The sequence below is a fragment of the Aquarana catesbeiana genome, linkage group LG02 (assembly GCF_042186555.1).
Source record: "Aquarana catesbeiana isolate 2022-GZ linkage group LG02, ASM4218655v1, whole genome shotgun sequence".
Lineage (NCBI taxonomy): Eukaryota > Metazoa > Chordata > Amphibia > Anura > Ranidae > Aquarana > Aquarana catesbeiana.
In genome coordinates, this window is record NC_133325.1 from 572,683,242 (window position 1) to 572,705,298 (window position 22,057).

General features: G+C 42.2%; 1 protein-coding gene across 3 annotated transcripts in view; it reads left to right on the plus strand.

Moving 5' to 3' along the window:
• Positions 1-22,057, plus strand: part of NECTIN3 (nectin cell adhesion molecule 3) — a 210,563-nt gene that overhangs the window by 90,358 nt on the left and 98,148 nt on the right. For all 3 annotated transcript variants that reach the window (XM_073616097.1, XM_073616095.1, XM_073616098.1), the window contains exons 2-3: positions 3,255-3,596; positions 15,820-16,116. In XM_073616097.1, the coding sequence (XP_073472198.1) occupies positions 3,255-3,596; positions 15,820-16,116 (639 nt within the window). The remainder of the gene's footprint in view (positions 1-3,254; positions 3,597-15,819; positions 16,117-22,057) is intronic.

Sequence of the window (22,057 nt, forward strand, 5' to 3'; positions counted from 1 at the left end):
TGGTCAACTTCTGTATTGTTGTCTGATATTGAGTCAATCTCGCCACTTTTATTGGCGAGATTGACACCTTGCGAGCCGGGTTCACACTGGTGCGGGGATCCGAGTTGGATCCCCGCCAATGCCAGGCACTGTGTTTGGTATGAATCTTGAGGGGGAACTCCACGCCAAATTTTAAATGAAAAACCAGCATGGGTTCCCCTCCAGGGGCATACCAGGCCCTTAGGTCTGGTATGGATTTTAAGGGGAACTCCCTAAGCCGAAAAAACTGCGTGGGGGTCCCCCCCAAATCCATACCAGACCTTTATCCGAGCACGGAGCTCGGCCGGTCAGGAAAGGGGGTGGGGACGAGCAAGCGCCCCCCCTCCTGAGCCGTACCAGGCCGCATGCCCTCAACATGGGGGGTGGGTGCTTTGGGGGAGGGGGGCGCCCTGCGGCCCCCCCGACCCCAAAGCACCTTGTCCCCATGTTGATGAGGACAAGGGCCTCTTCCCGTCAACCCTGGCCGTTGGTTGTCGGGGTCTGCAGGCGGGGGTTGGTATTTTCGTTGGTTGTCGGGGTCTCCCGGCCCCCCACCTTATGTGAATGAGTATGGGGTACAGCGTACCCCTACTTATTCACCTAGGGAAAAAAGTGTCAATAAATAAAACACACTACACAGGTTTTAAAATTAATTTATTAGGCAGCTCCGGGGTCTTCTTCTGACTTTGGGGGTCTCTCAGGCCTCTTCTCCCTCTCTCCGGTGTTGTCTCCGCGCTCTCTGGTTCTTCTCCGGTGCCTTCTTCCTTCTGCCGGGCTCCTCCGCTATCTTCTGCTCTTTTGCTGCACTTTTGCTAGCGGAGGAGCCCGGACATCTAGATCGTCTTCTTCCCTCTTCTCTTCCAGACATGTTGACACAACGCTCTCTCCGGCTGTAATGCTGTCTGTGCGCTCTGCTATGACTTATATAGGCGGTGACCCTGCCCCCCTATGACATCACAGTCCCGGGGTATGCTGGGACTGTGAGGTCATTAGGAGGCGTGGTCATGTCATCCTATGACCACGCCCCCTGAGACTTCTCCTTTTTATATTTGTTCAGAATGTTATACATTGTGGTAAAAATCGGTTTTCAATGTTTGTACTCTTAATTTCTATAAATTATTAACTTAAAGCGGAGTTTCGCAAAAAAATTTTTTTTAGATGTCAGCAGCTGCAAATACTGCAGCTGCTGACTTTTAAAATAAGGACACTCACCTGTCCCGGGGTCCAGCGATGTCGGCACCCGAGGCCGAACCGTCCCTCGATCCTCAGGTGCTGCCGCCGCCATTCTCACTGAGGGAATCGGGAAGTGAAGCGCTGCGGCTTCACTGCCCGGTTCCCTACTGCGCATGCGCGAGTCGCGCTGCGCGTCTACACTGGTCCCCGTTGTGTTGTGGGAACTGTGTATTTCCCACAACACAACGGGGGTGGGCGGGGACGCTGCGGCTAGCTATACCCGGAAGTGGGTGCAGATACCTGTATTATACAGGTATCTGCACCCCCCTCCCCCCTGAAAGGTGCCAATTGTGACACCGGAGGGGGGGGGGGAATCCGATGAGCGGAAGTTCCACTTTAGGGTGGAACTCCGCTTTAAATTGTAGTTTCGTATTTTATTCAGTTATTAAGCTCTCAAATTCCAGCTAAAGCCTACTATGCCAATCAGAGTTCCTACTTTTATTATTTTTAATTTATTACTATTCATTGATCAGCAGGGCAAGATTTAAATGTGAATCGTCATTGAACAAATAAAGGGTACAACACAGGCTGCCAAATTACCTTGTAGATGATTGTGTTAGACTAGCCATACACATATAATTATTTTTTTATGTAGCCTGCAGGCTGAACAAATATCTAACCAGGATGGGTTAGGGTTAGGCCTGCAGGCTGAACAAAGATATCTAACCAGTATCGAGAGTGGTGGGAGATCAACGAGCAACTGTTTGCTGGTCTCCCTGTGATGTATGAACCAGGATGTATTCACAGACTGATAGCGGTGGGAGACTAGCGAGCAACTGTTAGCTGATCTCCCCTGTGACGTATGCACCCGAAGTGTTCACAGAAACTGCTCAGTCGAGTGCAAAATTCCTTAATCCTCACTATGCTATCTCATAGGGGGCTTTTCAGCCCCATTCTTAAAGCAATTTGCATATTCCTGTGAAACAAACAACGAAAACCTATGGTACCCAAAATTTCCATTGGCGACACTTTTTAAAGCCTTTACAGAGCATCAGTTTAGAGTTAACAGTGAATGTTGGCCCTAAAATTAATACTTTTGGTCTGGCATGTGTGGTAATACCTACTGTATGTGAGACACAGTCATTGTATGAGCGCGATTGTGTTTATATGTGTATGTATATGGGGAAAGGGGCTTTTGAAATGAAAATGTTTATTTTTTTTACGTTTTTTTGTTTTTTTGTTTTTTATTATTTTTTAGGAGCCCCGTTGGGGGGTTTGATGAGATATCAGGGGTCTAAACAGACCTCTGATGGTTTACCTTTGAGATAGAGATTGAGTACATGGCCCTCAATCCCCATCTCTACAGCCTCAGCTGCACAAAATGAATGGACAGGCATAGCTCTGTACAGAGCCTCCCGTTCATTCACAAATGGAAGCCTAGTAAACAGTTTGTTATGCTTCAGTTATGATTGGACAGAGTCAGTGATCGGTACAGATCACAAACTATATTCATTAAGACAAGGAAGGGGCCGGTAACTGACACATTTACTGGCTCCTTTCCCTCTCTCCATCCCAAAAGCATTCCCCGCATCAGCCAGTGGGAGAGGGGAGGAGGGAACCTGGCAGCGCTGTGGGAGATGAGAGGGAGCCAGGAGAGAGCACAGAGACCCGATCACGGCAAGAGGGTGGACAGGAGGGGCGGCATATAGAGAAATCAGTCTCCTCCATTTTCTGAATGCCTGCAGGAGAAAAATGGAGGGGATTGGGTTTCTCTATATGACGCCCCTCCTATCCATGTGTACAGGGGGCCGCATGGGCCCCCCTGGAGCATTGGGCTGGGTCGCACTTGCAAACCCCTGTACGTACCCCCCTGCATTAAGGTATTGATGCAAATGTAATGTTTAGTGAATTAGATTATATATAAATTGTCTGTGAATCTGTTAATTTTTCCATTGAAATTTGTTTCTAAAGTTTATTTTTACCTGGCACCTTTTTGTTTGTATCCGTTCATTTATTTCAGCCTGACTAGCCTTCACATTACCTCATTTGTTCCTTTTTTACAGGTTCATTTGCTGGGCCAATACATGTGGATCCACATGAGACTGCGGTGTGGGGAAAGAATGTCACTTTGAAGTGCTTAATTGAGTTCAATGAAGCAATAACCCAGATCTCGTGGGAGAAAAGCATTGGGAAGACCACTCAGACCATAGTTGTCCACCACCCTATCTTTGGAACATCTTTTGAAGAATCCTATCAGAATAGAACCATATTTAAAAATACATCACTTCATGATGCAACAATCGTGATAAATAATGTAGGCTTCTCTGATGCTGGGGAGTATATATGCAAAGCAGTTACATTCCCACTTGGAACTATTCAGTCAGCAACCACTGTGACTGTGCTTGGTAAGAATGAAATGTTACCTCAAATGAGTAGTCTAAGATTGCTCCAGTTAGGGTAAAACCTCCTGAAATATTTGACATCATTTCATGCATTTGTAACTTGTATGTAGCCTAAACAAACTGTATATATGTCTGCAATATAATTGAAGGTTCTTTCATTTTATTGGAAGTTATGATACTGCCGTTAGCCTATCCCATATTATCTCATCTAGCATATTTTTTTTGTTTTGAACTTGTCCTTGATTGTGACAGGTGCCCTTCTGTATCTACTCGGTAACATTTCAAAGTGTTGCCACCCCAGCATTAGCACTTTCCCTTATTGTGGAAAATCTAACACTCTGGTTTTTATTACTGTAAGTTTGGATTGGCAGGTGCCATAAATAGCTTGGAGAGGGTAGTGTTGCATTCAGCGCTATTGAGCAGGAAATAGTAGAAAGCTTAATGTGTTTATTTTAAACACGGGATGTTGACTAGAGGGAAATCCGGTCGCTGTAGAGCAAGGAATGAATTTTCCAAATAGCTTCCTATTTTCCCTTGTCCTTAGATACTGAGGGCTCTGCATGGGTGAACTCCCCTATTTTTTGCAAATTTTATGGCATATTTTTGAAAATCATCACTGGGTGTGATATATAGTTTTTCTGCCATATACTAGAATAAAACTGCTTTAAGCAGTAATAAGCAGAATTAATGAACATCATTAGAGCAGGAATTTTCCACCTGCTCAGTGCTTTTGATGTTTCTGCCAGGTGTTCTCTGAGGCCAGTTTAAGAAATAATGACCTTGCTGAGCCGTGGTTTTACTAGATATCATGTATACAGAAGCAACTGCAATCAGCGCTTCATACTGGTGGACATATTTGGTTTAACGCTAACAAATTTATTTAACAAGGCTTTGCAAACAGCAGTGATGATACATAGCAAGTAACCCACGGCAAGCCGCCAGACTTACCTTGCTTAATGTAGTATATTTAGATGCTGTGGTTTACTGATATTTCCATGTGCTTTACCAACCCTCCGCACTGAGCAGTGGTGTGCAGTAACGAAAGGGAGGCGGGGGCTCGGTATTTTCATTTTTAATAAATATATCGTGTGTGTGTGTGTGTGTGTGTGTACATACATACATACACACATACATATACACACACACACACACAGTACTGTGCAAAAGGGGTGTCAAACTCAATTATATTGCGGGTCGCATCAGGATTCTGGTTGCACTGAAAGGGCCGGGATTATCTGTAAGACTATATAAATTTATCCAGAGCTTTTTTCCCCAGAGAATATGTGCAGAAACTCAACCACACCCCACCCCCACCTCCGCCAAGCCACATGGATGGGTGGCCAAAAATGGAGGGGTGGCCAAAATGCAGTAACAGTGGGAGGATCCTAAAGGGCAATAAATAGCAGGAATGAGTTATGCGCGGAGTTCGCTCTGTACAGTTCACATGCAGAGTTGAGGGGTGAGCTAAGTACAGGGTTCAGGGTTGCCCTACGCACAGAGTACAGAATTCAGTGATGAGCTACGTACAGAGTGCAAAATTCAGGGGTGCACTGTGTACAGGGTGCAGGGTTGAGGATTGCGCTGCATACAGAGTGCAGGGTTTAGGGGTGTTCTGTGCATAATGTGCAGTGTTCTGCCACCTCTGGCTGAAAAAAAAAGCCCTGGGTGCGAGGGCCACATGAAATGGCCTGGTGGGCCAGATTCGGCCCATAGAACTTGTGTTTGGCACATGTGCTGTAAAGTAAGAATGCTGTTAAAAATGTATGTTTTATTTGTTTATTTTATCAATTTACAAAATGCAAAGTGAATGAACAAAAAAAAAAAAACTAAATAAAATCGATATTTGGTGTGACTACCCTTTGTCTTCAAACCTGCATATATTCTTCTAGGTACACTGGCACACAGTTTTTGACAGAACTCGACAGGTAGGTTGTTCCAAACATCTTAGAGAACTAACCACAGATCTTTTGTGGATGTAGGCTGCCTCACATCCTTTTGTCTCTTCATGTAATCCCAGACTCCATGATGTTGAGATCAGGGCTCTGTGGGGCCAAACTATCACTTCCAGGACTCCTTGTTCTTTACACTGAAGATAATTCTTAATGACACTGGCTCTGTGTTTGGGGTTCTTGTCCTGCTGCAGAATAAATGTAGGACCAATCATATGCCTCCTTGATGATATGTCATGATGGGTATCTGCCTGTATTTCTCAGCATTCAGGACACCAATGATCCTGACCAAATCTCCAACTCCATTTGCACAAATGCAGCCCCAAACTTGCAAGGAACCTTTACCATGGTTCACTGTTGCCTGCAGACACTCATGATTGTATCGCTCTCCAGCCCTTCAGCGAACAAACTGCTTTCTGCTACAGTCAAATATTTCAAATTTTAAATCATCAGTTCAGAGTACCTGCTTTTATTTTTCTGCACCCCAGTTCCTGTTTTTTCCTACATATTTAAGTCGCTTAGCCTTGTTACTATGTCGAAGTTATGGCTTTTTTGGCCACAGTTCTTCCATCAAGACCACTTCTGGCCAGATTTCTCTGGACAATAGATCGGTGTACCTGGGTCGCACTGGTTTCCATGCAGATGGCACTGCTGGACATCTTCTGATGTCGAAGAGAAGTAAGCATGATGTGTCTTTCATCTGCTGCACTAAGTTTCCTTGGCCGACCACTGCGTCTACGGTCCTCAGCGTTGCCTGATCAATGGTGTCTTCAATGCTGTGAAATACAGATACTTATCCATCATGCCATACCATCAGGGAGACAGGTGATTGGCCCCAAATTTGTTCTGCAGCAGGACAACAGCCCCAAGCATACAGCCAATGTCATTAAGAACTATCTTCAGCATAAAGAACAACAAAGAGTTCTGGAAGTGATGGTTTGGCCCCCACAGAGCCCTGGGAGAGATTTTAGACCGCCTACATCCACAGAAGATCTGTGGTTAGTTCTCCATTCGAATAATCTTTGGAATAACCTACCTGCAGCGTCTCTTAAAAAGACTGTGCACAAGTGTACCTAGAAAAATTGATGCTGGTTTGAAAATAAAGGGAAGTCACACCAAATATTGATTTGATTTAGGCTGGGTTCACACCTATGTGAATTGGATGCGGGTTACCCAGGATTGTAACTGGCTCTGTATGGAGCTGGTTCACATATCACCAGCTCCGGTGCAAATTTTCACAGAGGTCCTGTGCGTCTTTTGGTCCGTTTCAGGCCCGAATTCAGCCCAAACATTCGTGCTGAAATCGGACCTGGAACGGTGAACGGGAACGCACCGGACCCTGCTGTGAGCCGCATGTGGCAATAGTGTGGACCTAGCCTTCAATCTTTCTTCTGCTCGCTCACTTTCTATGTTGTCAATTGATAAAAACAATAAGAATATATATTCTTGAAAGCATTCTTGCTTTACAGCATTTCTTCACACTTGCCTAAAACTTTTGCACAGTAGTGTATGTGGGTATATATGTGTGTGTGTATGTGTGTAAAAAATGTGTACCAAAAAAAAGGTGTATTGTGGGGATGAGAACATATAAACAAACATCCTGCCCCCTTTAAAGTGAACGAATCACTGGAACTGTGCGAAATTCTGACATAAAGAATAAGGCGCTATACATTTTCATATAAAAAAAACTGTCTCAAAGAAAAACACTGCATCAAACTCAAATGTGCGCATTAATGAGAAAATAAGCAAGCATAAAGTCCTTAAGGTAATAATTCCCAACATCAAAACGGAATACTCTGAGATAAAACTTCTAGATCTTCCACCACGAGTGCTCAGTACGAAGATGGCCACTCACCAGAGCTGTTTTTTTTGCCCTGTACACACGATAGGATTTTCCGACAACAAAATCCATGTTTTTTTCCCGACGGATGTTGGCTCAAACTTGTCTTGCATACACACGGTCACACAAAGTTGGTCGGAAATTCCAAACGTCAGGAACGTGGTGACGTACAACACGACGAGCCGAGAAAATTGAAGTTCAATAGCCAGTGCTGCTCTTCTGCTTGATTCCGAGCATGCGCGGAACTTTGTGCGTCAGAATTGTGTACACACGATCAGAATTTCCGACAACGGATTTTGTTGTGGGAAAATTTCAGAACCAGCTCTCAAATTTTGTGTGACGGAAATTCCAATGGAAAATGTCCGATGGAGCCTACGCACGGTCTGAATTACTGACAACAAGCTCCTATCAAACATTTTCCGTCGGAAAATCCTATCGTGTGTATGGGGCATTAGACCCCTTTTTACAGGAAGGTCAATAAGCACTTTGGGAACCCCAAATTGGTTCCACTGATGGCATGAATCTACTCCAGTGGCCACTCAGGAAGGAGCTAGAATGTAAAAAAATTACTCCACAGTAGTCACAGATGAAAGTCTCATAGTGTAGTAATTTTTAATAGAGTAAAAACAGCAGCAATAATAGCAGTTACACTCACATGTGATAGTGCCTGGCCTGGCACTAGGTGTAAACAGCGTGTGTGAGTCAACTGATCCCTGGGGGTAGTGTGCATTCCACTTCTCACTCTGAAGGTGCAAAGCCTGGGAAGCCACTTCCTGAAGAGCCATTGACGGCGAAACATATGTCGGAGCGGAGGATCCCTCATTTCCGGGTCCATTTTTGATACACCGCACCAGGCTTTGCACCTTCGGAGTGGGACGTGGAATGCACGCCACCCCCAGGGATCAGTTGACACACACGCTGTTTACACCTAGTGCCAGGCCAGGCACTATCACATGTGAGTGTAACTGCTATTATTGCCGCTGTTTTTACTCTATTAAAAATTACTGCACTATAAAACTTTCATCTGTGTCTCCTGTGGAGTCATTTTTTACATTCTAGCTCCTTCCTGAGTGGCCATTGGAGTGGATTCATGCCATTAGTGGAACCAATATGGGGTTCCCAAAGTGTTTCTTGACCTTCCTGTAAAAAGGGGTCAAACAGCTCTGGTGAGTGGCCATCTTCATACTGAGAACTTGTGGTGGAAGATCTCAGAGCATTCCATTTTGGTGTTGGGATTTATTCACTTATGGACTTTATGCTTGCTGATTTTCTCATTCATGTGCACGTTTGAGTTTGATGCAGTGTTTTTCTTTGTGACAGTTTTTTTATATGAACATGTATAGTGCTATTCTTTGTTATAATTTCGCGTGTGTGTGTGTACAGTATCTCACAAAAGTGAGTACACCCTCACATTTTTGTAAATATTTTATTATATCTTTTCATGTGACAACAATGAAGAAATGACACTTTGCTACAATGTAAAGTAGTGAGTGTACAGCTTGTATAACAGTGTAACTTTGATGCGCCCTCAAAATAACTCAACATACAGCCATTAATGTCTAAATTGCTGGCAACAAAAGTGAGTACACCCCTAAGTGAAAATGTCCAAATTGGGCCCAATTATCCATTTTCTAACCCCGCTGTCATGAGAATCATTAGTGTTACAAGTTCTCTGGTGTGAATGGGGAGCAGTTGTGTTAAATTTGGTGTTATCACTCTCACTCTGTCATACTGGTCTCTGGAAGTTCAACATGGCACCTCATGGCAAAGAACTCTCTGAGGATCTGAAAAAAATAATTTTGCTCTACAAAAAGATGGCCTAGGCTATAAGAAGATTGCCAAGACCCTGAAACTGAGCTGGTGGCCAAGACCATGCATCAGTTAAACAGGACAGGTTGCACTCAGAACAGGCCTCACCATGATTGACCAAAGAAGTTGAGTGCACATGCTCAGCATCATATCCAGAGGTTGTCTTTGGGAAATAGACGTATGAGTGCTGCCAGCATTGCTGCAGAGATTGAAGGGGTGGGGGGGGTCAGCCTGTCAAAGCTCAGACCATATGCCACAAACTGCATCAAATTAGTCTGCCCAGAAGGAAGCCTCCTCTAAAGATGATGCACAAGAAAGCCCGCAAACAGTTTCCAGAAGACAAGCAGACCAAGGACATGGATTACTGGAACCATGTCCTGTGGTCTGATGAGACCAAGATAAACTTATTTGGTTCAGATGGTGTCAAGTGTGTGTGGCAGCAACCAGGTGGGGAGTACAAAGACAAGTGTGTCTTGCTTACAGTGAAGCATGGTGTTGGGAGTGTCGTGGTCCGGGCCTGCATGAGTGCTGCCAGGACTGGGGAGCTACAGTTTATTGAGGGAGGCAAAGAAAAAGAGATGCCGCTCACAAAGCTCCCAGACCTAAAGTTGTTACCGCCCTAATGTGAACTGATTCCAGGTGCTGGCTTTGCACAAATTGAAGTGAAGTGAAAAAGTTCCTGGATAGCGGCACTCTGAAGAAAAAACATCTTTACTGAAGAATAAAATATCCAAAATACAATCACATGAAAAGGAGATACAGGGTAAAAAAAAGGCTAACGCGTTTCACATCATGAGATGCTTACTCATAGCTGGAGAAGAAAAGAATAAAATGTAAATAAATAGGTAGAAGGGTGGAGTGTGTGGGCCGATGGAGCAACCAATCCGCGCACCACACTCAATATGCACCTATACCATGTAACTAAAATGTTGATCATTCTCATAGTAGAACAACACCTGTGGATTGGGTGGGGAGGTATCTAGTTTGAGTTGAAAAAGAAAGAGAAAAAAACTAAAGCTCCCTACCAACATATATCAAAATAGACAAATATGCTAGATACCACACCATCCCGTCATGGTGTAGACATATCGATAAGATAATAAAAACACAGAAAAAGATGAAGAAAAAACATATATATATATGCATGGAAGGTGCATTAAAATATTCATACGTAGAACTGCTCACGAATATATATATATATATATGCACCACACACCCTTTTGCGTGAAATAGAAACAGAAGTATTTTATGTATATAATAGATGTGTGGCCAAAAAATAAATATATTAAACCTAGTCATAAAATATGAAAACGAAATGTGCACACATCTGACAAGTCTCTATTTACACGTATCAGATTGTATCGCATTTATGTTAATGAAATATTGGATCATAATAAATGCATATCTTCACGGTGTAAATGGTTACAAAAATACATTACTATCCAAATAAACAGCAACACTAGAGTCCCAAATTGAATTTCACTTCTCGCCAATAAGGGACAATGCAGTGCCTGTTGAAAAAGAAAAACAACAACAAAGATGGGTTGAATATTGGATAGATCATGTAAGTAGGTGAAAAACCCATTAGTATAAAGCCGGACGCTCATTTATAGTTAAATAAAATAGAGAAAATGGACTTGGGAGAAGGAGGGAATGGAGAAATGGCCGGTCATAATGAACTATGTTGATTAGCTATGGAGTGTAGTTTATTGAGGGAACCATGAATGCCAACATGTACTGTGACATACAGAAGCAGAGCATGATCCCCTCCCTTCGGAGACTGGGCTGCAGGGCAATATTTCAATATGATAATGACCCCAAACACACCTCCAAGACGACCACTGCCTTGCTAAAGAAGCAGAGGGTAAAGGTGATGGACTGGCCAAGCATGTCTCCAGACCTAAACCCTATTGAGCATCTGTGGGGCATCCTCAAACAGAAGGTGGAGGAGCGCAAGGTCTCTAGCATCACCCAGCTCTGTAATGCCATCATGGAGGAGTGGAAGAGGACTCACAGTGGCCACCTGTGAAGCTGTGGTGAACTTCATGCCCAAGAGGGTTAAGACAGTGCTGTAAAATAATGGTGGCCACACAAAATATTGACACTTTGGGCCCAATTTGGACATTTTCACTTGGGATGTACTCACTTTTATTGCCAGTGGTTTAGACATTAATATGTGTGTGTGTGTGTGTATTTGTATGTATTTATATACACACACACACACATATTAATGTCTAAACCACTGGCAATAAAAGTGAGTACATCCCAAGTGAAAATGTGTATATATATATATATATATATATATATATATATATATATATATATATATATATATATATATATATATATATATATATATATATATATATATATATATATAAATACATACAAACATGCCCATGGGTGACTACAGCCCTAGCCAACATTTTAAGAATGACACAAATATTAATTTTCACAAAGTCTACTGCTTCAGTGTTTTTAGATCTTTTTGTCAGATGCTTCTATGGTATACTGAAGTATAGTTACAAGCATTTCATAAGTGTCAGAGACATTTATTGACAATTACATGACGTTTATGCAAAGAGTCAATATTTGCAGTGTTGTTCCTCCTTTTTCAAGACCTCTGCAATGTTCCCTGGCGTGCTGTAAATCAACTTCTGGGCCACATCCTGACTGATGGCAGCCCATTCTTGCATAAGCAATGCTTAGAGTTTGTCAGAATTTGTGGGGTTATTTTTTTTTTTACTGACCCGGTGTTGCCAACCTAACAGATTGAAATTTACTGGCACAGCCAAGTTTTTACTGGCATTTCCAAAAGTTGCAAAATTCACCATTTAGGCAACAAACAAGTACAATATGAAATTAGCAATGAGATTTAAGGTAGAAAATAAGGCAAAAAACATATTTCTTATTTTATTTTCGATATAGTAAGTAAGTAGCTCAGGGACAGGAGGGCAAGAAATTAGAATGGGCGGCACACACATGAAATTAACGACATGACACGTCCCCTCCTGAGTCAAAGTGACAGTCTCTCTCCAAGCCAGGTAGTCCCTCCAGTCCAAACAGCATTGATGGTCTCACCTCTGGCCTGCCTTGCTTCTATCCCCCAGATCCACACACAAGGCTCTGGCCACTTTGCTTGGCCCCCTTGCACCATGACATCACAGGACATGCTCATGCACCGCCTCCACCAGAGCCACCCCCGAACACACTGTAGCAGGCACTCGTATGGTCTCGGCTGGCTCCGGGCTGGGCGTCACAGCCATATTTTTTACTGGCAGGAGAAAATTGCCTGTTTTTTACTGGCTGCCAGTAAAAATATTGCCGGCTGGCAACACTGGATTGACCAATGGGAATAAGGTCTGGGAAACTTCCTGGCCACAGACCCAAAATTTTGATGTTTTGTTCCTCAAGTCACTTACAGTGGGGCAAAAAAGTATTTAGTCAGCCACCAATCGTGCAAGTTCTCCCACTTAAAAAGATGAGAGAGGCCTGTAATTGTTATCATAGGTATATCACAACTATGAGAGACAAAATGTGGAAACAAATCCAGATAATCACATTGTCTGATTTTTGAAAGAATTTATTTGCAAATTATGGTGGAAATGGCTTCTTTGCTGCCTTTCTTGACACCAGGCCCGTTTCCTTGCAGGTAACCATTGTTAACAGAGGAAGAACAATAATTTCATGCACCATCCTCCTTTTAAAGCTTCCAGAATTGAAGAAGTTGGGAGCCTGGTCCCCAATCAGGCTGCCAAAAGAACATGAGGGCATTTGGACTATTGCGGTACAGTAAAATTTAATGCAATAATAGGTAATAAACAATAATGTAAAAATATAGTAAAATGTAAAACTGTATATTTCCCCCTTCGGGGTTAATGATTTCACTGGTGATACATCTGTACTGCTATCATGTTTTATTGTGTAACTGTTGATTTATTTTTCTGCATCAATAAAATCAACTGTATAATTTTTACATTATTGTTTATCACCTATTATTGCATTCATTTTTACTGTACCGCAATAGTCCAAATGCCCTCGTGTTCTTTTGGCAGCCTGATTGGGGACCAGGCTCCCAACTTCTTCAATTCTAGATTCCAGGATGATGGTACAAGTTTTCAACATGTCTACCTTAGTAACTTACCATGGAGGCCACTCGTTTCCTTTTAAAGCTTCCAGTCTGTTTCTCTAACTGTCAGCATTACAGAGTGATTTCCAGCCTCGTCCTCTTCAACACAGACACTGTATATGCAGGTAGTCCAGTGGAAATCCAAAGGTTTTCTCCACCTGGCTATAATATAGCAGCCCAGTTTTACATCTTCCTTCTCTCACCTCCTATTCCAGTGCACAATGCTAAAAAAATCAGATCTTCCAATGTTGTTCCTGCTGTCTTGCTGGGGTGGAGGGTCAGAAGAGAGCGTAGCCCTATGTTCTTCAAGCTTCCTACTTCTCCATCATCAGTGTATTGCTGTGACCATAAATGTTAGTGTTACTAAAGTCAGATTTTTTTTTTTAACTGCTTGCTGACCGGCTCACACACATTTACGTCAGCAAAGTGGTTAGTTACCACAAAATAATAAGAGCCATAGCAGGCGCGCGTCCGCCCGCTGCACGGTGGGAGACTTGGTGTACGTGGCCGGCGATCGTGTGCACGAGAGCCAGAACAGGGATTTGTGTGTGTAAACACACAAATCCCTGTTCTGATAGGGGAGAAGAGACACATCTGCTGTTTGTAGTAATTACGAACAGCGATATGTCTCCTCCCCTAGTCAGTCCCATCCCCCCACAGTAAAACACTCATGAGGGAACACATTTAACCCTTTGATCGCCCCCTAGTGTTAACCCCTTCCCTGCCAGTGACATTTAAACAGTAATCAGTACATTTTTATAACACTGATCGCTGCATAAAAGTCAATGGTCCCAAAAATGTGTCCGATCTGTCCGCTTCAATGTCGCAGTACCACAAAGAATTGCAGATCACTGTGATTACTAGTAAAAAAAATAATAATAAAAATGCCATAAATCTTTCCCATAGTTTGTGCAAACCAATCAATATTGCAAAGGTTTTTTTTTTTTTTTTTTTTTTTTTTACCAAAAATATGTAGAAGAATACATATTGGCCTAAACTGATGAAGACATTTTGTTTTTTAAAAACATGTTTGGGGATATTTATATTACCAAAAAGTGAAAAAAAAATTTTTTCAAAATTGTCACACTTGTTTTTGTTTTATATCGCAACAATAAAAATCGCAGAGGTGATCAAATACCACCAAAAGAAAGCTCTATTTGTGGGAAAAAGAAGGACGTCAATTTTGTTTGGGTACAATTGTCAGTTAAAGCGACGCAGTGCCGTATCGCAAAAACCCTTGAATCCACTTTTTACTACAGGAGCCATGCTTCATAGACTTACACAACAGGACTTAGGCCCGCACTCCACTTCTTCACTGCATTTGATTGACCGCAGCCAGAGCCAATGGCTCCTGTTGCTGCTCGAATGCTGTGTGAAGAGGAAGAAAGGGGAGAATAGAGGCAGCTGTGCACAGTGCTGATCTCTTCTCCCCTCTTACTCTTGACATAGGGAAAGGGGGGCACAGGAAAATAAGAACATTTTTTACATCAATGCAAACCATGCATTAAGGTAAAAAATGTTTTTTGGTTTAGTAAGGCTTAATGTACAAGGGATGTTTTACAACCGCGCCAGAACAATTTAATTTCACAGATAGTAACCGACATTTAAAAACATCCATTTAGCCACGTTTACATGCCGCGTTTAGCCACGTTTGCGTTTTAGAAGTGCTTTTTTTTGTTTGTTTCAAATAGTCAATTAAAAACGAAATGCGAGTTACCGCGTATACACACATTTACAAGCTGTCACAGGCAGTTGGCGTTTCAAATGCTTCTGAACATCCATCCTGAACGCATTTTTTTTTTGCTTTCCAAAAAATGCTTCTAAACTCAACTGCCTAGAAACGATTATAAACATCCCTGTGTACATGTACTGATAAGATAACATCAAGTACTGATAAGATAACATAGAGGAGAGTTCAGGGGCAGCTGAAAAAATGCCCAACTGCTCATAAATGTCCGTTTACCAGCAGCAGTGTACATGAGGCCTTACACTTTAATGCTGACATAACGACTGCCTCCATCCATTGGGTGGCTGGAATTTGCATCCAGCAATGCACTGACCTGGCAAGTTTATTCTGGACTAAATAATGTCTAATCTTAAGCTGGATACACGCTTTACAACTTTTGTTGTTTCCTTTAGATTTTTTTTCAACTATGTAGTGCAAGAGCCTGCCAGATTGCATACAAATTGAAAGTGTTTAGGTTTGACCTCATTATATGGTTTTGAAAAATCTAAAGAAAATTGTATAGTGTGTATCCAGCTTTAATAAGACGTTTGAGGAATGCAATTCTTTTTTTTTTTTTTTTCATGTTTTTTTTTTTAGCGGGCCTAAAAGTGAGGTATGGAGATATGGATTCTCTTTTCCAAGGATTAGCTCTTCCAGGGCCACCAATATGACTGCCTTGCTAAAACTTTAGACGGACAGTTTTTACTTTACAGAAAACTTTAAGTGCAGCATTGGTTTGCATTGTTTAACATGTATTTGTTTCTTTGTTTTAGTTGAACCAACTGTGAGTATAACTAAAGGACCTGATTCTTTAATGGATGGTGCAAATGAAACTGTAGCAGCCATCTGTAGAGCTGCCACAGGAAAACCTGCTGCACAAGTGAGCTGGGAAGAGGCTCTTGGGAAAGCAGAGGTGAATTATACAACCTTTGCAAACAAAACTGTCACAGTCATAAGCCAATACAAGCTGGTCCCAACAAGATTTGCAAGAAGAAGAAACATAACTTGTGTTGTAAAGCATCCGGCTTTGGAGAACGATATTAGGTATCCTTTTACATTGGATATAAAATGTGAGTAAAGTAAAATGCTTCATGTAGCCTAGAGAAGCCATTTCAGTGGTGGTCCTGCATTTCTATGACATGTTTGAAAAGGGTTTACAATTATGCCCTGTACACACGACCGGTTTTCCCGTCGGAATAAACTCTGAAGGTTTTTCCGACGGAATTCCGCTTAAGCTGTCTTGCATACACATGGTCACACCAAATTCCGACCTTCCAGAACGCGATAACGTGCAACACGTATGATGGGACTAGAAAACGGAAGTTCAATAGCCAGTAGCCAATAGCTTCCGTCTCGTACTTCAGAGCATGCGTCGTTTTTGGTCCGTCATGACAGCATACAGACGAGCGGTTTTCCCGATAGGAATTGGTTAATTCGGAAAAATTTAGAACATGTTCTCTTTCTAGGTCCGTCAGAATTTTCGACGTAAAAAGTCCGATGGGGCATACACACAATTAGAATATACGATGAAAAGCTCTCGTCGGACTTATTCTGTCGGACATTCTGCTCATGTGTACACGGCATTACAATTTGGAACCTGTATTTGGTAAATAACAAAATGCACCTCTAATAATTATTGGTTAAAATGTAGTTGCTAACCATTATTTGCAGCACACTGACTAAATGCACTGATTTGTCCATGCTTGGCACCCTTTTTCTTGTGCTGTTTGTTGAATAAACCAGTATATCTGTAATCACAGCATATTTGATGATCCTGCATGCTGGGTATAGATATCTTACTGTATAAAAGCAGATTTTTTAGTACTTCTCAGAGAGAAATGTAACGTCTGTTGCACCTCTCAGGGGTCTTTATTTGTAGTGGGATGTTAGTGAGATTGACACAGTGAGAATTTGGTGGAAAGTATACAACTATGTTTTCAAAAGATTAGAACAGGATGGGACTTTAATTGTTCCTCAGAGGAGTATAATAAAAAAATATACACATACTGAAATTTATAGAAAATTATACAAACTTTATTCATCTGCCAAATGGCAAGATCTTCTAAGAATGAACAGATTAAAAATGAGATACAGTTTTGGAATCTTGAAGTCAGGGTGTGCTAGTCCCAAACACAGTAAAGCAGAAATGGCCTGTGGAAAGTAGATTAGTCTTTTAGGGCTCTTTCACACCATACTGCACATCAAAATGCACTGACAATGCGTGCATTTTTTTGCGTGTTGCATTGCATTTATATGCAATAATGTGTGTTATGTGTGAACAAGGCACATATAAAACTGTTGCAGTGGCCTGCATTTATCCAGTGCAGAAAAATGGCGGTCACCGGACATGGTCTTAGGGCCCGTTCGTACTAGTGGCTGTGCGAGAACTAGTACTGCTGTACTTTTTTTTTTTTTTTCCACACACCATTGCGGTGTGAACTGACCAGGAGGGAGGCAGAGGCCTTTTGACTTGCCTTGCGATGGGACTGTGCTGGAGTAGCTGTTCAACACAGTCCTACCACACCTGGTGTGAATGTGCCCTTAATGATCCTGCTAAACTTAAAAAAACACCTTTGGATGGAAAAAAAGTTAGATAATAGGCTTACCTTTCCCACCTTCTTTAATGCAGGGGGTGACACCATGCGGCCGACAAAGGTTTAGGGAGAATGTAAAGTACGTCAAATCTCACCAGAAGAGGCTGCAGCATGGTGCGGGATCAACTCCCTGTAATATTTGGACTACTCAGCCTTTGATGAGATTTTTCCTTTTTTGGGGGGGGGGGGTTTGACGTTCAACCACTTAAGGTTCACCCTATAGGAGTTTAACTGCTACAGGGTGGCACCTGTGCGCCAGATCACGAAAAAATACGTGATCTGACACTTCCGGGTAGGTGATTACACACACAGGAAGCTGATCAGCGGGTGCAGGGTACCCAATGTCCTCCAGTACCTGCCGATGGTTAGGCAGAGACAGAATCTGCCTATGTAAACAAGGCAGATCACCGTTCTGACTGAAGAGAAGGGATGTAGTTTGTGTTCCTGCAAAGCAGGGCATAAATTCCATCTCTTCCCCTAGTAAAAGCACCTCACACAGTATAGTAAAACACTAGCTAGGCACACATTTAACCCTTTGATTGCCCCTGATGTTAACCCCTTCCCAGCCAGTGTCATTAGTACAGTGACGGTGCATATTTTTAGCACTGATCACTGTATTAGTGTCACTGGTCCCCAAAAAGTGTCAGTTAATGTCACAATATATATACCATATTTTTCACTCCATAAGATGCACCTGATCATAAGACGCACCTAGATTTTAGAGGAGGAAAACAAGAAAAAAAATATTCTGAAACAAATGGTGTACTAAAATATTTAATATTATACTACTACTATAGGTGGGTGGTGGACACAGCAATAACACGCCCACTTCCCCCTATCAAATCAGCTCTGCTACACTATACCTGGGAGGTTGTGGTGGACACAGCAACCTCCCCCCTTCCCAGATCAGCTCAGAGTGGCAGGGCAGACACAAACACCCCTTCAGCCTCTTCTCACACCAGCTCAGGTGACTGGGCAGTGGATACCATGCCAGCCCACACCTTCCACCCCCTTAGCACCAGCTCACCTCAGGCAGGACACTGCCATTACAATGCACAACCCCCTCTGCGGGCGGCTGGCTGGCTGGCTCTCCGCCCCAGATACACCTAGACGGGCGGCAGCTAGGAAGGTCCGGAGGACTGGGGACACAGTTTGCAGCAGCGGCTGCCTGTCGGAGGAGCAGGAAGTGACCGACTGGACTAGGCCATGGCGCCGGAGGTGTTCCGGTTGAATAAAAAACTACCAAAGGGAGCAGCTAGGGCTCTTGCCGCTCTCAGGAGGATGGTGTCACCTCTGGAGGGTGTCACCCGACCTGGGTGTGGAGCGCACCCCAATGGCGATGCCACTGACACCCCCCATACACACTATTAGATTTTATGCAGAGCGACAGGAGGGTGGGGGGTTCTGGTCAGTACACAGACATTTCCCCTATTTTTTTTGGGTGGGGGGAAAAGTGCGTCTTATGGAGCGAAAAATACAGTAAATAAAAATATACCATAGCTTGTAAACGCTATAACTTTTGTGCAAACCAATCTATATATGCTTATTGGGATTTTTTTAAGAAAAATATGTAGCTGAATACATTCTGATCTAAATTTTATGAAGAAATTTGGACTTTTTTACATTTTTTTTTTTTTTTTTTTTTTTTTATTGTATAGGTTTTTTTAGCAGAATGTAAAAAATATTGTTTTGTTTTTTCAAAATTGACGGCTTTTTTGTTTATAGCGCAAAAAATGAAAACTGCAGGTGGTGATCAAATACCACTAAAAGAAAGCTCTGTTTGTGGGGAAAAAAAGACATACATTTTATTTGGGGACAGTATAGAATGACTGCGCAATTGTCAGTTAAAGTAACGCAGTGCCATATCGCAAAAAAATAGCCTGGTCATGAAGGGGGGTAAATCTTTGGTTAAGTGGTTAAAGAAGCATTTGAGTAAGGGGGTGGGAACCACAATAAATAAGCGGGCCTTGCTATTTAGGTGCTGAATGTGTTTTAAGGGGTGATTTACTGAAGATTTTCCTGCAGACCTGGAATTGGGACCTCTGGGGCTTGGCAGAGGTACTTTAGGCTGCATTTACATCTGAGCGTTTCAAAGTTAGGCGTTTTTGCCACGATTTTGTACAGGCCACCAATGTAAAAGGCAGAAAAACGCCTGTAATCTTCCCCAAAGAAGTTCATGTTCTTTTTTGAGCTTAGGGCGTTTTTCAGGCATTTTGCTTCAGGTGCCAAAACGCTCAAATGTGAACAGGTGCCATTGAAATGAATGGGATTTTGCTTGTTGGGCGTTTTTCAGGCGTTTTTTTTTTTTTTTGGGTGTTTTACGAGCGTTCTATGAGCTAAAAACACTCAGGTGTGAATGCAGCCTCACAGTTGCTAATCAGGAACTGCAGACATTGGATGATGCCTGCTAACAACTTAAAAGACCAGTTTCATGTCTTTTTTTTTTTTTTCTAGATACAGGTTGGCATGTACTATGATTTACTTGAAATGCTCAGTCATGCAGAGTAATTTAGAAACAGACTGAACTCTACATAATTGGATGTTTTAAGCACAGATAATCAGTCCCTTAGAGCCATGTTGCACAAGTGATCGTGTGCTAGTGATTTATAGCAGCTACAGAATTGCTTCCCTTGGGCCTCATCCATACCATGTTTTAAATAAATGGATATGTTCTAATGCAAAGCATTATAAAATCAATTGAATGGCACTGCACCATGGTTCATGCATTATCATACATTGCGTTTAAAGTGCAATAAATTGTATTTTACCGCATCCTATCACAACTTGAAGCTAATATTTTAACCAGCTATAGCAGCTACAAATTACAAATAAAAATAAGCAGAGATTTGTAGCTGCTACAATGTTGCTGCTGTGACATGACCCCTAGGTTTAGGAGCGCTCCTTGTTTGTATTTTCTTTGACTTGCTCCATGCTGATTTTCTTTTTTGGAATGTCACAAATTCATATATGAACATAATATAAGCCCCATGTTTTACTAATATAATTTTATTTTAGCTTGTCCCCTCTCCCCCAATCTTAGCTCTTTGTAGTAAAGTACTGTTCCAGAAATAAGTGTGTGCCTTCGCTTTTTTGTTACACTCTCCACTTCTTTTGTAATCTTACATTATTACTTGTGTTAAAGGCTGCAGGCTATCCTCTTAAAGTGGATGTAAGCCCACTCTCATCCTTTCTAAAATACTGCCATAGGGGTTATCTATAAGGATATACATGCCTCCTGCATGTATCTTTACCTGTCAAATGTCTCCCCTCTGTCTGTTATTAGACCCGAAAAACTGCAGATTCTGTGGGCAGGTCTGTTGTCTGGAGCTCGGTGGGTGGAGTCGTGATGTCAGTAGACTCCCCGCCCACCTCTACACTCCCCTTGTCAGTATGCATTTCTCCTGTGTATTTCTTACACTGAACTTCTGCTATGATCTCTAACATCCAGTGAAAAGACAGGAAAGTAACCACATGACTTCAGCATGCCAAATCATGGTGAGGTGTGGAACAGCCAATCCTTGCAGAGCTGCTGGAGAAAGGAGTGGGGGTGGGAGTTAAAAAATAATGCATGTCTTAGGCTAGTGCACAATATGTAAATCACCTGTCACTCACAGCAAGGGGGGGATTTGACAAAATTTTTTTCTCTGTTTGTCAAATTTTATCTCACTGAACAATAAAAGAGGATTGCTCAGAGCTGGATTAACTCTGTGTGGCAAGACTGGGCTCAAATTATAGGAAATCTTATACTCTACATTATGACATCAAAAAAAAAAAAATAAAATTTCAGGTTTACATCCACTTTAATGCTGGAGTTCCAAGTGGGCTGGTCCACAAGTGCCCGGTCTTCATGCAATATTAATTTTTTACCCCGTTTACTAGTGCAATTTTTTAATTTTGCGCACACATGTTAAAATCTGCATTTTTTGCTACAAATTACTTTAAACCCTTCAAAAAACATATGTATTTTCTGAAAGCAGAGACCATGAAGAATAAAATAGTGGTAGTTTTATGTTGCACAATATTTGCACAGGTGTTTATCAAGTGCCCTATGTTCAGGAAAAAAATAAACTAAAATGAAATTTAGTGCAAACAAACACAATCTATTGCAGGGTGGATTTGATTTAAGTCGATTTAAATCACTAGTAAAAAGGCTTGATTTAAATCATAATTTTTAAAGAGCAATGGCTCTCAGGAAGACTTCCTGAAGAGCCATTTACGGTGGAACATATGTCGGAGCGGAGGATCCCTCATTTCCGGGTCCATATTTGATACCCCACACCAGGCTTTGCACCTTCGGAGTGAGACGTGGAATGCATGCCACCCCCAGGGATCAGCTGACTCACACACACTGTTTACACCCAGTGCCAGGCCAGGCACTATTACATATGAGTGTAACTGCTATCATTGCCGCTGTTTT